At 35.1% G+C, this 17,576-nt stretch overlaps 1 protein-coding gene across 2 annotated transcripts in view; it reads right to left on the reverse strand.

The window, feature by feature from the left end:
* The window catches only part of APC7 (anaphase-promoting complex subunit 7), a 47,381-nt gene that overhangs the window by 28,007 nt on the left and 1,798 nt on the right, over positions 1-17,576 (reverse strand). The window contains exons 4-5 of one of the 2 annotated variants that reach the window (XM_070287764.1): positions 17,272-17,560; positions 9,360-9,437 (exon numbers count right to left, since the gene is read on the reverse strand). In XM_070287764.1, coding sequence (XP_070143865.1) covers positions 9,360-9,437; positions 17,272-17,560 — 367 coding nt within the window. Of the gene's footprint in view, positions 1-9,359; positions 9,438-17,140; positions 17,171-17,271; positions 17,561-17,576 lie in introns of those variants that run through there. The other variant, XM_070287765.1, reaches the window with a different exon arrangement.

Here is a 17,576-nt window from a genome sequence, read left to right on the forward strand (position 1 = left end):
TGCTGCTGCCCCCAGCCTCCGCTTCTGGCAATCCGGCAATCCCCACCAGCAGCCACGCATGGTGCATCGTTCTAATTAACGTCACAAACGGCGGAGAATCGGAGAATCTGGGGAAGCGTAGCGTACAAAAGATGAAAGTGTGGTTCTTCTTCTGCTGCTTACAGCTGCAAATGCATATATAAATTCGTATATATAGATTTATATACATATAAATGCGGCAGCAGCCCAGCCCCATGAATTGCCATTCACAATTTATATAGGGGTTAGGTCGACTTTGACATCGTCTTCCATACCATATAGCATTCTCCTTCTCCTCCCTCAAAGGGCATTGCCATCCCTACTTCTCCCCCCCCAAGCCATGAGCGACTCTTTCCAATTAGGGAAACGCATTCTGGAGAGGAACAGCACTCCGGAACTTGGGAACTCTTGAATGAAATTCAGAGCCAGAAATTGAGAAAGAAATCTGCAGCTGCAGGGCAGACAATAAAGCAAAAGAAACCAAGACAAAGCTCAGGCATAAATCTCAGAATATTTTTCAAGGAATTTTGATAAAAAAAAAATATATATTTTAAATACTTAAGAAATTGTAGAAAAAAATCCGGACAGCAAAAACAATACTTTTTCGACGCCCACGATGAAAAGATACAAGAAACAGATACAAGATACAAGATACAACTACAAAAACAAATACAGCTACTAAAACCAAACGATACTGAAAGATACAAATACTCAGCCTAAAAACAAGATGGATTGGGCCATAGCTTATAGCTCATAGATCTTATAGAGAAAGATGGGCATCCCATGAGCTACTAACCTTGACCCAATAGCCACCAGCGCCTCCTCTCTATCTCTCTGGTATGCACTGAAAGCGTGCTAATTGCCAAGACTTTTCAACACGATCCAATCCCAGCCACATCATCATGATGGAGTCAAGTGTAAACACAATAAAAAAATATAAGAAAAAGATTGTTGTAGATACACACACAGGCACAGCAAATAAAGTTTTGTGTGTGTGTTTTTGTTTGGTCTTTGCAAATGAAGAAGAGATGAAGTCCGAGTGGAGGACTTCGGGACTCGAACTGCTGCTCCCTGGTTCTGGCACCGTCTGTATGTACATCTGGCCATATGAGCTCGTAAACCCCCGACAGACAGACAGACAGGCCAGCAGGTAAACATTACGGACTGCTTTGGATCTCAAATCAAAATCGAACTGGAATCATATGTAAACAGCAGATAAGATAAAAAGGAATGCATATACGTATATAACTCTTTGGAATGGAGCTATGTAGTTCTAATGCCTCAACAACAGCCATATGGCGATATATACTGTTTGCCGAGTGACTGGCCCGGGCCGGGGAGATATAGGATGACACAATGCGGGGCCGGATGTTAGGTAGGTCACAAAAAAAATATACAAACATACAGTTTTGGTTACAATTTTTAACTTTTATAAATATATATTAAGTAATTTATAATTTCCTTCCTAGAAATGAATAAAAAAGAGTCTGAAGTTAATATTTTGAAAGATCTCCTCACGCTGTCCCTACAATGTACAAGCAATACGAAAAATTATCGATATGTCGACACAAAAGTCGATTTATAAATCTACAATATAACTTGGCAAAATTTGTACAAGCGATACAATATTTTCTATTTAAAATATCAGAAAAATATTTATCAGAAACAGAAACAAGTTAATTTGAAACCAATTTTCATATATTTTTCGACAGTATTTCAGTATTTATCGATATTTTTCGATACCTCCAAATTCGATATATCAAATGTTACTATATTTTCTATCTTATTAAGCCCAATATTTTTGTTGAAACATTATTGATATCATTTATTATCGATTTATTATTTGGTTATTCTTAACTAAAGTAAAACTTTTCCTCTCTCTCTTTTTAAACAATTTCATTCATATTCTTTTTAGATTATTCCATATGTCTTTCATAGATTCCTCCTAATAGATCTTAATATCTACCTTAAAAGCATTCTAAAACGTCTTAATCTTGTATGTTTCTCTCCTACAAATTTCCCACCGTTCTCACATAATTAAAACAAAATTCCATTCATGGAACCTCCGAAGAAAAAGACACCCATTGATAGGGGAAGAGGCATACCGTATTTTTCTTCTATTTTTTTTTTTTTTTTTTTATTAGAAAGAAAGTTGGCCAAATGCAAATCGTTCGACCCATAAAATATCCATAAATAGTTTGGAAATTAAATGATTTGGTCAATCAAGGTACGAGAGCACAATTTTAACTTGGTTTTCCGATCATAAAACGACACAAGAGACGACTTTCGGACGAGGCACGCTTCGGTTTTACGATCCCAGGGCCAAAATCAAGACGAGTAAGGGGAATGACGAGGTAAGTGGTGCATGGTGCTCCACCGAACACAAAGTTATCCCCTGCAGCTAGGCCCCACACATGCAGTCCCAAAAAGATTACCGATCACCAGAGAGAAACCCGAAGCCTCAGCCAAACCCACAAACCCTAAAACCCATCAAGAGAGAAGCTACTAAATTTGGTTACAAATTATGCACAAGACAATAGGGATCCAGAGAAATCTCTGGGATCTGAGAGGATCAGATCATCATCGAGAGGCATAATGATTCAATCGGCAGCAAATCGTTTGATGTAGACGCCTTGATGGATGGCTCAAACAAGGGATCACTTAGCCGGAAAGGAGTGCCAAGTCATGGACATGAACAGCGATCCTTAGACACCAAAATGATCCTACAGAAACTCTAGACGAGACAAAAGCGAGAGCGAGGGGTATCTGAAATGAAATTGATTTCCACATTCAAGTGGAGATCGACACTTGACACACAGTCGGTCGGGGCGGCGGTCGATATATTGCCAAATCTCCAAGAATAGACCGGAGTCAAGTCTCAAGTGCAAAGAGTCTCGGGTTTTGGAGAATATGAGGGCATGAGGTAACCCCCAAGCTCAAAGACATTGACATAATGATTCTTGGCTCTGTCTTGAGTCTGTTTTTTTTTTTTTTTTTTTTTTTTTTTTTTTTTTTGACTGCCATTTGAGCCACTTAATGAGCCAAACGAAAAACACACGAAAATCTCTCGCCCACCCAACACGACGACGACGGTTGCTAAAGGCCAAAACCGAAACCAAAGACAAAAAATTCTTAATAGCCTTTGGGCAAATCATAATTTCTGGCTAAGAAAAAAAATGATGTAAGCTGGCCAATTTGCCTTCACCTTTTCGTACATCAGGTGGGTCCGCGGAAGCCCCGAAAGACCATGTAGGGATGTATATCGAGAGGAAAAGTCGGGTATGATTTTATCGATCAAAATTACCACCTTTTGAATGATTTTTCCTTTTATTTTTGTCTTTATTATTGCATTTCTAGTTACGAAATTTATACTTTAAATTAGATATTTTAACCCTCTAGTGCCCAAGACCGCCTCTAGACGGGCAATGTTAAAAACACCGTTATTTTATTATTTTCATTCCTTTTCACACGGTTTTCCGTTTTTTCTAATTCAGGAAAGTCCAAAAATTAAGTTCGTTGCGTTTGGAATACATACTAGAGCTAGCGCAAGCTGCTGTATTCATTTGAAGTTGAAAATTTGTGCAAATCGGACAAAATAATTATTTTGTAGGTAATACGACATGTAAATACTTTTTTTTAAAATTCGAAAAAAATTAGAACAAAAAATTGTACTGTGTTGCTGACAGTCTCAATGACATTTACAATAAACATTTTAACAAAAAAAATTTTTTACCTAATTTTTTGTTGGCCTATCTTTCCAGAACTGCCTTCATGCGGTCCAAGGTTTTAGTCATATAAAACTCGATCCGAGCAAAAGTAAAATTTTTTCCAAAACAAGCATTCACTTTTGATACTTACTAAATCCAAAAATAATTTTTTTTTTGAAAAAAAAAATTTGGGCACTAGAGGGTTAAGATATTTTCAATTCCGATATAATACATTGTTATCGAAATTGTTATATCGAAAATAATTGTATCGGAAAATTAAATTCCAAGCTTAATAGAAAAATATCATAAACCTTGATGTATCAAATTTTTTAAATATCAAACCATATTGCATTTATCGTTAAATTATCGATATTATGGGATAAATATCTGCCAAATTTTATTTTATTAACCAATTTTTAATAATATATTATAGCTTTGATATTTTAAATAAAATATTTTGTTGTAAATATTATTATATCATTTAAATGTGGATTTCTATATATCGACATTAGCATGAAATATCGTTACACTATCGAAATATTCATACTTTCTGACAGCCCAAAGACCTTGACATTAATATATGTACACTCCGTTTCACTTGAATAGCACACAAAAATTTTCATAATTACTTGTTCATCTCTCAGCAACTGCTTGATCTAATGCAATAATTGTTGCTGTTTTATTTTCGTCATATTATATACTCTCTTCCAACAAAAATTGGAAGTCTGAAAATTTACCGTTTAAATGTACCGTAATTTTCTTTTCAAATTGCTTCAATAACTTGCACATTTTTTGTTTCACTTGAATAGCACATTTTATATTACGTGTCATTTCAGCAGCCAAGGAGATAGAATCAAAAACTTTTTTTGATTAATTTATGAATTTTAAACTTAGTTTAATCATTTTGTGCAATTATGGGTCTTGGAACGTCACTAAGTCACAAAGAACAGATCCAAATACAAAGCTATATTGATTGTGACCTTTCTGTAGCTAATATAGCGAAAAAAATTGGAAAAAGCAGAAAAGTCGTATATAATTTTATAAAGAACAAACAAAACTATGGAAAAAATATGAAAGGTCGCAAATGTTGTGTTCTTAGCGACACATAAGCGTGCGATTCTGCGGGAAGCCTCAAATTTTTATGACTCTGTGAGCAAAATAAGGGCAAAAGCAGGTGTTGACGCGAGCAAAACTACTGTTTGGCGAGTTAATTCGAAAGCTAAACATCTAAAACGTTTGAAACTTAAAAAAAAACCACCGCTTAACCCCAAACGAAAGGAAGCACGGTTGACCTTTTGCCGCGTCAATATGTCATGGTGTAACGAGTGGAAGCGCGTAGTGTTTTCTGATGAAAAAAGTTCAATTTGGAGGGGCCAGATGGCTGCAATTATTATTTTCATGATCTGAGGAAAGAGACGCATCAATTAGAGCGTTTACATAGTCGAGTAGGCGGAGTTATGGTTTGGGGGCCATATCTTACTATGGGACTTGTGAGCTCCAATTCTTATCCTCAAACATGAACGCAAAAGCGTATCTAAACGTCCTTGAAAAGGCTTTTCCACCATTGGAAAATTTTTTCAATAATTTGCCTTGGACATTCCAGCACGACAATGCGCCAATACATACTGCAGGTATTGTAAAATCTTTTTTAAAAGATAAAAATGTTGAAACTCTGAGCTAGCCACCATACTTGCCTTATCTGAATATAATTGAAAATGTTTGGGGATGGCTGGCCAGAAAGGTTTATGAGTCTGGCAAACAATTTTCAACAAAAGAAGAACTAGTTGAGGCCATTCAGAGGGCCTGGGCTACAATATCCTTAGACTACATTAAAAGTCTATATGATTCGATGCCCAACAGGATCTACGAGGTTATATTGAATAAAGGAGGCTCAACCCATTACTAAATTAACAAATATATATGTATGAATAATCACTATTGAATAAAAACACATTTCCTAATATTTAAGTTCGTTAAATATACTTTAAAACAAAAAAGTGCTATTCATGTGAAACAAAATTGTTGTGCAATTTTTTAAGTTTTTATGTTTTTTTTGTTAACATTTCTTAATTGTTAATTTAATTTAAGTTTTGTTACTTTTCTTATATTTAAAATTGATTACACTATAAATAGAAACCTAAACATCAGCGAGTTTTCTTTTTGGTTAAAAGATTTCAAGATTTGAAATTGCATAAAAAAGTGTGCTATTCAAGTGAAACGCAGTGTATATATATATTTATATAGATATATATTTTTTTATTAATCTTGTCTTTATTTTATATTTTTCAATTTTTTTTTTGTTTTTGTTTTTTCTCTTATTTTAAATTATTTCTTGTAGTTTTTTTTTCAGCTTACTTGGCATTCGGACATTCGATCGCTTGTCGCCCCCATTCATTAAACCCAAGCTCACTGATCTTTTCGTCAAAACACTGATTTTTTAGACAAAAAAAAAATCGAAAAGAGAGAAAAAAAACACAGAAAATCCCTTAATGACTAAATGCCATTAAATGTAATAAAATTAAAGTACGCAACGCTTGCTACCCCTGACCCAGTAAATAGTAAATACTATATGGTATATAAACATCATAAATACATTTTTGATTAGGCCCATCAGACGACCGCCCGCATCCCGAGTTGATTTCGTTAATAGGCGACAATCGTTGGAAGCATTTAATCGGCTTCCACACACTCCCCTAACTTCTTTATAATGGGTATGCCAAGCAGAGTGTTAATTCGATAATAATGCCTAGCAAAAAAAAGAGAAACAATCATTATAATAACGATGATTTCACGCCTGCTTTGCCAAGATTGCAAAATAAAACAAGAAATGAAGCTAGCTAGTATAAAAAATAAGCAAATAAAATGAACAAGCAGGACCACCTCATTCTTTTCAGACTTTAAATAGCAGCAGAAGATAATGATCTTAAATCCGATTTGAGGGTTAGGATATTGAATCATTAAAATAAAAGGATTTATGGATTAAAAGCTGGAAAAGGTTAAGGGTTACTCCTGAATAATTAGTGAATAAGTAGTGACTTTGGAATCTTGCTAATAAAAAGATCAATTTCTATGGTCTAAAATATTTAAGGTAAAGCCAATAACCTCGAAGTAAACTCCGTAATACTCCCCTTTAAATATATACATATACATATCCATAGATATCTATAAATATACATAAATAAATAAGTGAAACTTTAGCATTTCATTGTCATCCATCCACTAACTTGAATGGTTTCATTTCACCCACAACCCACATGCCAACGACATAGACCCGGAGGTGGAGATGGAGACAGAGTCAGAGTCAGCATCAGAGTCAGAGGCAGAGATAGGAGATGGAATGACGATGGTGATGGGAGCCACATCATCCATCAACCGCTGGCGAGAGGGGTCTGAGCAATTAATAAACAAATAAAATGGCAACTACAATGCGGGTTCATGACCACAGCAACAGCAGCAGCAGCATCTCATCTCTGGAGATCTCTGAGATGAGCGAACAGCAAATTGCGTGCGCGAACAACTATATTTTATTTACAAGAGGCAAGGCAAGGGGCGCCACAGCCATGGGAAATGCCTCTACTCGAGATACAGATGCAGATAGACGACAGATGTAGCTACAAGATACACTGGAGGAGATGTACCAACCAAGTTGCGACTCTAGTCTCTCTCACTCTCTTCTGTGTGCAATTAATTGAATGAACAGCGGCGACAAAGAGACAAAAGATCGCCTTCGGGTGGGCATCGGGCATGAATAATTTCGAGTGAAAGAGAGATCAGTGGATCAGAGAGATTTTCCATGAAGGAATTTACAAAAAAAAAAAAACAAATTAGCAACGAATTCAAGTACAAAAAGGTCAAAGAAAAGCTTTGATGAGTAGGTAATTAAATAAAAGTGGGATTTTTAATGATTTTTAGGAGGATTTTAAGGGATATCTTGGAATATTATAATAAAATATAATATATAATATATTAAAAACTGTTTAAAAATCTGAATCTTTACAAAATAAACTTTATCGAAACATCAGCAAAAATGATTTGTATTTATGTCCCTTTTTTCGATATATCAATATCGATTATCAAAGTATCGATTTCTATCTATACTTTTCCCAAATAACGCCACAATGACGAAAAATGGATATTTTTTTCAAGTGTAGTACATTATTTTAATGCTCTGGGAGCTCCTTAAAAAACTCTCAAAAAAGTTTCTCAAAAGAGAGATTAAAATCTGTAATTGCTTTGAAATTTATCCTGATCCTAGGACAATAGATGATTCTAATTCCAAGTAATACCTAGTCCTTTTTTTTTATAAAAACCGCTTTTAAAGTCACCTTTAGCACCCTGTGCTTCCCGTAATCTCCCCTGTGATCTGTCATCCCCAGGTATCTCTGTTTGATCAACTGCCAAACTGATCGATGATTTCAGTTCCAACACCAAATACCCCGCCTTCCCACAAAAACCCAATCTATCCCCATTTGTATGCCGGGCTGGCCCTTTGGCGATCACTTGACACACTCTACCCCTGTCGAAATAAATAAATGAACTGTCAAAAAAAAAAAAACAAAATAAAAAGAAATGTGTGATTGAATCTGATTGAGAGAGAAGGTAAAGGAAGGAAGTCGAGGAGCTAGGAGAAGTCACTCATAAATATTGAAATATTCATATGGAAGAGGAATATATTTACCATATATATGACAAACGACGACAACTTTGTGAATGAATGAGTTTTGTGCCACGTTTTCAGAGCCCCCAAAATTGTTTTGCTGTTAGTTCGTTGAATGCCAATTGAGGCGACGATACTACAATCGTGACGATATACTCGTGATAACGATAACGAAATCGAAAATGATACTGAAACGGTGACTCTGAAAATGAAACTGAAACTGAGACCCGAAAATATGCAGCACTGAGTCGCTGTGAGTCACACAACGATTTCTTTTTCTTTTCCCATTCATAAATATCAAAAATACATTCCCTGACCTACGACATAATCCCCCGAAGTGCCGAAAAATTCGAGCGCGCCACACAAAAATAAATATCGCACTCGTGGCGACTATATAGTAATTGTATATATAGTATATATATATTTTTTTGGGAACTGTTGTATAGCCCGAGGCATCGTCATCATCTTGATCTATGACGAAACTGCTCGTATTTTTATCACGGCCAAGAGAGATACGCGTTTGATAGAGTCCAAGACCCGGCTGTTAACATATAGCCAAATGATTCACGCGGAACACTTTCCCAGAACCAAAGTGATTAGTGCATCGCGACTTTATTTTGTGTGTTTTATTTATTTTTTTTTTTCAGGGTTGAATGCTTGAGAGAAGAATACTTTTCTTGTGAAAGGATTTCCGTCATCCCATGTGATCAGAGATGTCCTAAAACAATGACTCACTGGTGCAAATTCTTTCTCAGATTCGAAATATTTTCAGATAAGACCATAATGAAAATATATTCTTATAGTTCTATGGAACTTTCTGTTAAAGTTCCTATATCTCCCCTTATTTAACAAAAAAAAAAAAATACCAAGTAAACTCTAAGGGGGGAATAACAATGAGAGTTTCTGTGACATAAAAGCCGCGGACTTCCCAGACTTCCCCTATATTTAACACCTCCACCGAACTCTGATGAACTTACCGATCTGCTGTTGATATATCCCTCGTGTTTGTGATTGGTTTTTGGTATCTTCTGTGCTATTCTGTTGATTTTCCTCAGCTGAAAGTTAAGAAAAATAAAGAATATTGAATAAAGAAATGTGAATATATAGGAGAAATTAAAGAAAATATCGATATAACGATATGGTATCAATATGAGATGAGAAAGTAGATACAATCTATATTGTAAGGTGATATATAATAATAAATCAATATTTGATTTAGATATTGGACGATTGTAATTGGTAAAATTAGAGAAAAAATAAATAGAATAAATATTATCGATATTTTTCGATTATAAAGTGATAAATGTGCGATAAATCGATATTTTGTTTAATATACTGGCCATAGATAATCAATCAAATTGGTGAAAAATATATAAAATAATAATATATAGTAATAGAATATAAAAATATTATTATTAACATTCAATTTATGAAAGATTACATTATTTTTTATATAATATTGAAAGTAATATTTTGTATATTATTATTTAACATTTTTTAGGACTTTTCCTTTCAATATACATCCATATATAGTACTAGAAAAGTATATAATGTTCATTCAAGTTATGCGACATGCTAGATTGTGTGACATCATCGTAAGAAACACAAGTAGAAAAACGGTAAATGGAGTTTTATTTGCCTTCCACGCACACTGAAAAGCGGAAAGAGGAAAGAGAGGTGTGGCCTGGTCTAAACAAATAAGTCAATAAATAAAGGCGTTAACTTGGCTTGAATGGCCTACGTAAATATGCGATGAAAACCGACTAAAGCCAAGCCACTGAGCCACTGCGAGGTGGGCTAAATACTTGGACGGACCCATACTGAATCCCAATACCGAAACCCAAAGCCCAAATCCAAAGACCCAGACTCTATCCAGTGTAGGCTTGCCTTCGCAATCGCTCTCATATATGTATTATATAGAGACCCCCATAGGCCCAACTATTTAGCGAGAGGAGAGCTACAGAAGTTGGCAATAAGCTAAAAGCTGACAAATGTTTGACAAGCGGAAATGGCAAAAGAGAGTAGAGACACGCAAAAAAAACAGAATAAAATGGGGGAAAAACAACGGAAATGCCTACAAAGAATTGGGTGTGTTTTTTTGATGTCCTGTGGGTATTCACCAATAATTATCACAGGTATTAATTATATAAAAGGTAGACATTTGATATTTATGTAAACAAAGGCTTTACAACCAGAATGGCTATAATTATTAATTAAAATTCATTTCTTATATTAGTTTTATGTAAATAACTAAATTATTCACTCGAATATCTTCCAGCTTCTGATATTTATTTCTTCGGTTTTAACAATACCTATTTAATAATCTTTTTTTATTCAAATTAATCTTCTCAAAATTTACTTAAGAAAAAAAGGCAGAGTGTCAAAGACCCAATATTGATGACAGATTTCTGGTAATATCTTAATGTGCTACACACCGCTTGACACCTTCCGAAAACCTTGGTCTCTGCGACCTCTGTTCAGGTAAGAATTGGACAAGGTCAATGCCACATTTTTGTGCAGGCCTCTTGCCGCAGTGACCTTTTCTCTCGGGTAGGTGGCGGGGGGTCGAGGGTAACTCCTGCTGCTGTCGAGTGCGTGACGAATGCCCGCGCATGCGGTCATCAAGGTCAGCCCAACTAGTGACTGTTCCTGTGCCGTCGTCACCCCATTCACTCCTCTACCGATCCCCACATAAAGGTTATACTCATTAGAACAGCTGACGACATGACTCAATCTCCTGGCAAAAAAAAACAAAATTTGGGAATAAAAACAAAATTTGTAAAGGCGCCCTGACGCAGTGGGAGGCCCTTTTTTGCCAAAGGCAATGACTCATGGAAAAACCGTCTTTGAAAGAAAATATAGACAGGAAGGAACTTAATATAAAAGTTGTGGCAAATTTAAATAAATGTATTTGCAAAAAAATTTATATATTTAAAAAAATTGTTTTTTATAAATAAAAAAAATAAAAGAAAGTTTTAAAGAATTTAATGGAAATGTGAAATTTAGGGAAAGCCCTAATCTTTAAGGTGTAATGTCATAAATAAATTAATATTTACACGACTTTTCTTGATTTTTTTATTTAAAAGGAAGTTTAAGAAAGTAAATATATAAAAAAAATATATATACAAAAACAGGGTTACTAATTATAACTCTTTTCTATTCCCTTGAAATAATGGCCTTATCTAAGTTTTAGTATTAGTGTAAGCTTTTAGCTAGGAAATATATAAGCAAAAACAAAAATGTATTATATATATAGCCTTATCTCGATGTCATAAGCTATAGTTTACAAGTATAGCCATATGGCGCTTATCTTTAACTAATATACGAGCCATAAAGGAATATATCGCTCTTTGTTCGCCGATCGATGTATGGATGCCGTTGCAAGTTCTTGGTCTATAATCATAAATTGCTTGGTCTACTCCTAAGTGGTACAAACTGGATCTGTCGGTATGCCATATTTAATGGATAAAACATCGTATACAGATACTATACTATATACTATATACTCTATATATATGATGATGACGGGCGTCGTTTGTAGTAAGTGGGAAAAAACTTCAGATAAACTCAATAAGCTTGGAGCTGTCACAGTTTGCTGTTTGCATTTATATACTATATATTTACATATGCATATCGGTCGGATATTACGAGTTGGTGTTGCTATTGGGGGTGTTCGTTGCATGTGGACTTATAATTGAAAAAACCAACGGAAACAAAAAATAAATCCAAAACATATACAAACAAGTAGAAAAGGAATTTAGGAATAAGCTCGACTGTGGCATACCCCAAGCTTAAGTCCTTTGTTGTAGCTCCTTTCATACAATATCGATATTTTATATTAAAAAATCGATATATTCCAACTTCAATCATTAATCTTTTTGTTATATCGAACCAAAATAATCGGTCAAAAAGAAAAATATTAAAGGTTTTTCGAATTCTTTTTCATAACTAAGATATTTCTTTATAATAAATCCGATATTTTTCGATATCTAAAATTTCGATATATCAAAGTTTACTTTATTATTAATATGACATTAACTCTGTAAGGTTTAGATGTTTATGCTATTTTACGGACAAAAGGACATGGCGAAATCACTTTTTCTAATAAGGATAAATAAAGAATATTTACTATAGTATACTTTATTGGGGTCGACGATTACTCTATTTGAACATTATGTGGACCCAAAAATTAATACCCCTGTACCATATGGTGTAACGGGTATAACAAAATAAGTCAACAATAAAAATTGGTTCTCTGCTGATTTTCACACACACACACACACACACAACCAGCACTAATGGGCACATTCCAACACAGAGCCAGTGTTATTGGATAAAACGCCAAGTTCCAATATCAGAGACAGTCAGCATAATAATATAAATAATAATAATAATCATCAAAGCTGATGTTGTTGTATTTTCTCTCTCTCGATTTCGAACAATTGCGATTTTGCTATTTGGCATTTGATTTCTTTTGTTTATTTTTATTTATATTTTTTTTTTCGCCATTGTGTTGATGATTTGATTTTGATTTTGGGATTTTTCAGTGTTTTCGGCAGCGCGACACGCAAATCGATGGTTGCCACCCTCCTTAAACCGGAGAAAACAGTCAGTCAGTAAGCAATAACAAAAACAAAAAAGGAGAAAAACTACACAAAAAAACACTCTGAAATTTACGTTAAATTCTGCGCTTACTTTTTTTCTGCACGCGACCCGAAAAACAGCAGCGAATTTTTTTTTTCGAGCCCAGACAAGGAAGCACGTTCGTTATTACCAATAACGGTACCAATATCCAAGGCGGTAACCGTTTTTTGCACTCTCTCACGCACTACACACACACACACACACACACACACACACAGCACAGCACAATAACAAAAACAATATGTAAATAACCGTAGATAAAAGGAGAGAACCTTCACAGAAAATTTAAAAGTCGGAAACGGAAGGAAAATCAGTTGTAGGAAGTTTGCAGTTTGGAGTTGGATGGACACCGCGACGACTTCGCGACACCGAAACCGCAACTCCGCCACTTGACGGGGCGACCATATGACTGGAGACAAAACTGTAACTTTAACGGGACTGCACAGGGTTGCCCAAGCACACCCACTCTTCCCCCCCTTGGCTGCGGCAGCTTCCGCGCAAGTCCTTGCCCAACTATTTCGTAGAGAGAGAGAGAGAGAGAGGTAGAGCGTGAGAGAGCGGATAAAGAAGGAGCAGCGAAATGGGAAGCAGAAGAAGGCGGTAAGGTAAGCAAAACGCACTGCAAAATAGTTGGCACAGTGGGGGAGACATGCTTACACCGATAAATAATTTGATTTAATTAAAATTCAATTAATTAATCATTTTCGAATATAAAAACTAAAGGGTATTAAAAAAAAACACGGCAATTCCTTCAGAACTTCAGCTGCATTGTGCTGCTTTTTCTTCTTTAAATGCCAAGGCAATAAAATCATAATTTATTGCTGCACACACAGTGGGGTGTTTATTGCATGACAAAAGGATCCGGGACAACCACTGTGCGCGTCGTCGACTGGAAATTATTGTAATCCATAAACGCTATCAGTGGAAGTGTGCGTGTGAAAAGAGAGGCGCATGCGTTGGCGACCGCTATGTGCCATGGGAAAATGGATGGAAGGAAGGCAAGTCGAAGCCGCCCAGCCCAACTAACTTAAAGCACAACAACTGAAAAACTCTGTTTCAATGATGTCTGATGTGCGTGTGTGTGCCCAAGCGAGTGTGCTTATCAGTGGTGTGTAGTGTGTGTTGGCTCTTATCAGTTTAAAAATTGATGGAGGAAGCCTGAGAAATTAAAAACTTGCAGCGACCAAAGACAATGGAAATGAGTGCTCCTCTCTCTTCCCTCACTCTCTGAGAGTTTTTGCCTTATTTCAACTCCTTTTTCTGCCTGCTCATCTTATTTTCTCTCCTTTGCTCCTGGAACTGTTTGTTGTTGTTGCGGGCGTCCAACAGGCGTAAACAGCTGTAAATTGTTTGTTGACACACACACACTGCAAAAAGTGCCATATATTGCCTTAAATTAGTAAATAAACAAATTTTTTAGGGGGCGGACTTTGAGTAATGAATTATCCAAAAATTTATGGCATGCAGAGCAGATTTTTTTAAATGCAAAGCATTTCCCGGAACCCAAAGAAAGTCATCCGTAAGCAGAAACAAAGTCAAGAGAATGACCAAAAACGTGGTTCTAGGAAATCGCTCAACAGAACTTATATTTCTTTCTCCTATACAAAAAAACAAGTAAAAAGAAATATAACTGCATATGGAATAACTGAAATCAACAAGTGCGTGGAGCCCCGATAGCGGCGGGATGATGACAACTCTAGCTGACCCACACGATAGGGCATGTTCTATTCGCTTTTGTTCTTCGCTTTTGGGGCTGCCAGCTTTATTATCGCCACAAAACATAAAAAAAAGAAAAACACAAAAACAAAACTAAATCACAATCGCTGCAAACATGTGTAACGCTCCCAATTGTATTTATTCCGCTGATAAAATAAAAAACTCACGACGACCGCTGACGGGTTAAAGCAAGCGTTTGTTGAAACTCGTTGCAAAAATAAAATAAAAACTATTATCAAAAAGGGAAATCAATTCTATATTATAGTCTAAAATCCAATCTTTTCACTCGAAGAAACTTGACAGAAAATTACTACGAAAGCTTAAAGCATGTATATCTCAATTATTTATGTAAATAAACACTTAATAAATAATTTATAGAAAAGACTAAGACCCTAAACATTTTCTTTTTAATTTAAACAAAATTAAATTAAATATTTAAATTCTCTTCCATTGGAAAATCTTGGTTAATTATCCAATATTTTATTCAAACATCCGGAGGAAACTAACCTTATTTCGAAGACAGTCGCCAAAAAACAGCAGATTTGTATGCAAATGGTTTCGTTTTATTTGCTATTATTATTATTGTTTATTCTCGCAACAACAACAACAATAGTGGGAAAGAATTCGTGGGTATATCGAATCAAATTAAATTAAATTGAATCATATTTAAACCAGTTATCAATTGATTCAAAAATTTCGCACATTACACTCCACTCCGCGCTTCGAAAATTCTAAAATTCGGTTTTTTTTTTGCACACAAAAAAAAATTGAAAAACATAAACAAAAAAAAAGAGAACCGGCGGGCAAACACAGAAACGAAACGGCCCTCAATTAAGTCGGGCTTGGAAAATGCCTAAAAATGTCATAATAGCAATAGTTTGTTTCAACAAAAGTTAGTTATTTCGATTCCCCGGTTCAATTATCGCATGAATATATTTTCGAGACAGTTTTTTCGAAGCGACGACGACACGACTCAAGGCGGCAAATACCGAAACGCAGCGAAACACACGAGCAACGAGCGAGCGGCCGTCGGCCGACAAATTTCAAACTGATTTCGAGTTGTGCTGGCTTAAATAGACTCTGCTCGCGGCGCATGGTGCGGGCAGACATAAGGTGGTCTCGTCGGCTGCCCAAGGCGTTCGGGGCTTAGTCCCTTAACGCTTAAGGTTGTTTACAATCATTGTTGGCTTTGTAAAATTATACCTTATTCCACATGCTAATTTAAAAATACAAAAATAAAAAAAGCCCTGATCATCACATTCTTATTCTAAAATAAAAAACCCAAAAAATATGTATAGAAAATTCAAAGTTGAATTACACTTAAAACTATTTAAATTTAAATTGTGAAAATAAAGTCCGGTAAACACCATGCACCCCCTAAGGGTTTATACATTCTTATTTTAGAAATAAAATCAATTTTTTTAATAAAAATATAATTTTTTAAAAATATTATTATAGTATTATAATATTATTGATATATTTCATATATTATATTATATTAATATATATAAAATCCCACCTTATACTCAACTGCACCATGTCGCTGCGCTGCTCGCTGGCGATGGGCAACATGCTAGGTTTGGCTGCGATTATTCGTACCGATAAACCGATAGTTGGAGCTTTCATAACGGACAAGAGCTGACTGCTTTGGGGTTCGTTTTAAAATTTAAAATTTTTTATTTACAAATTTCTTTAAAAAACGCGTTATTTTTAAATAAAATAAGTAACGGACAGTTTCCTGTTCTTCTTCGACAGCTCTTGCATCTCAATAGAACGGAAGCAGATTGGGAACGTAGCGGATATGGGTTTTCGTCCTCGAAGCATCCTCTTGAAGAGATTTACCGCTTATATGCTATTCCTATCATGTTCTAAAACATGGACACGAAACCAATACAAACTTATACTGCCGGTTAGCAGTATAAAAACGACAAAGAAGCGGTAAACATGAATTCCCACGATTTCCATATTGGATATGTTTATATTTAAGGCAAAAAAAACACAGACTACTCTACAAAAAATTGTGAGAGCTTTAAGTATAGCAACTGCCAGATCAGAACGACAGTTGGCAAACAAAATTCTTTAATTAGTTGAGTTGTTTTAGTTAGTAATTTTTTTACAATAGGCATAAGTTATAGTGAAATTATAGAATTATGAAGAAAATTTAAATAAATTTATTTTAGAATTATAAAGAAAATAGCCACATATTAAATCAAATTTTAAATCGCTTCATTAGAGTTGTAATTTTATTATTTTAATTTAAGATTTTATTTTATTTTTATTTTTTATTATTTTAATAATTTTAATTAACTGTATTATAAAAAAATTTTAATTAAATTTAAAATGCGACTACTTTCTTCGTAATTCTAAACTTTCACAAAAACGTAGGCCTATTAAAATGGTATTAAAAAAAAAATTAATCAGAAAAAAGCTTGTGTTGGAAAATGCATTGACAAAAGAAAAAATATAATAATAATAATAATACTTGGAGTATATAAATACATTAAATCAGAAGGAGGTATTCAGATTTACCATTTCCACATCCACATCCTGCCACATTTGCTCCGAAGTGGTATCAAGTTCCGATACATCCTCGTTCTCCCGTCCCGAACGCGGTGAGTTTGAGCAGGAGGATACAGCCTCCCCAGCATTTGGCAAGGAAGATGAGGAATCAATGCAACCGGTGCCGAGAAATTCCGGTTTGACAATCGGTTGCTTATCCTCCGTGGAGCGTTTGATACCCGCAATCAGTTCAATGTCCAAGGAGGAGCCCTTCAAGCTATTAATACCTTGCAGAGCGCCCAAGCTTTTTGGATTCATGCTAAAGATTTATTTTG

This window comes from Drosophila kikkawai, chromosome X (assembly GCF_030179895.1).
Source record: "Drosophila kikkawai strain 14028-0561.14 chromosome X, DkikHiC1v2, whole genome shotgun sequence".
In the NCBI taxonomy this organism is placed as follows: domain Eukaryota; kingdom Metazoa; phylum Arthropoda; class Insecta; order Diptera; family Drosophilidae; genus Drosophila; species Drosophila kikkawai.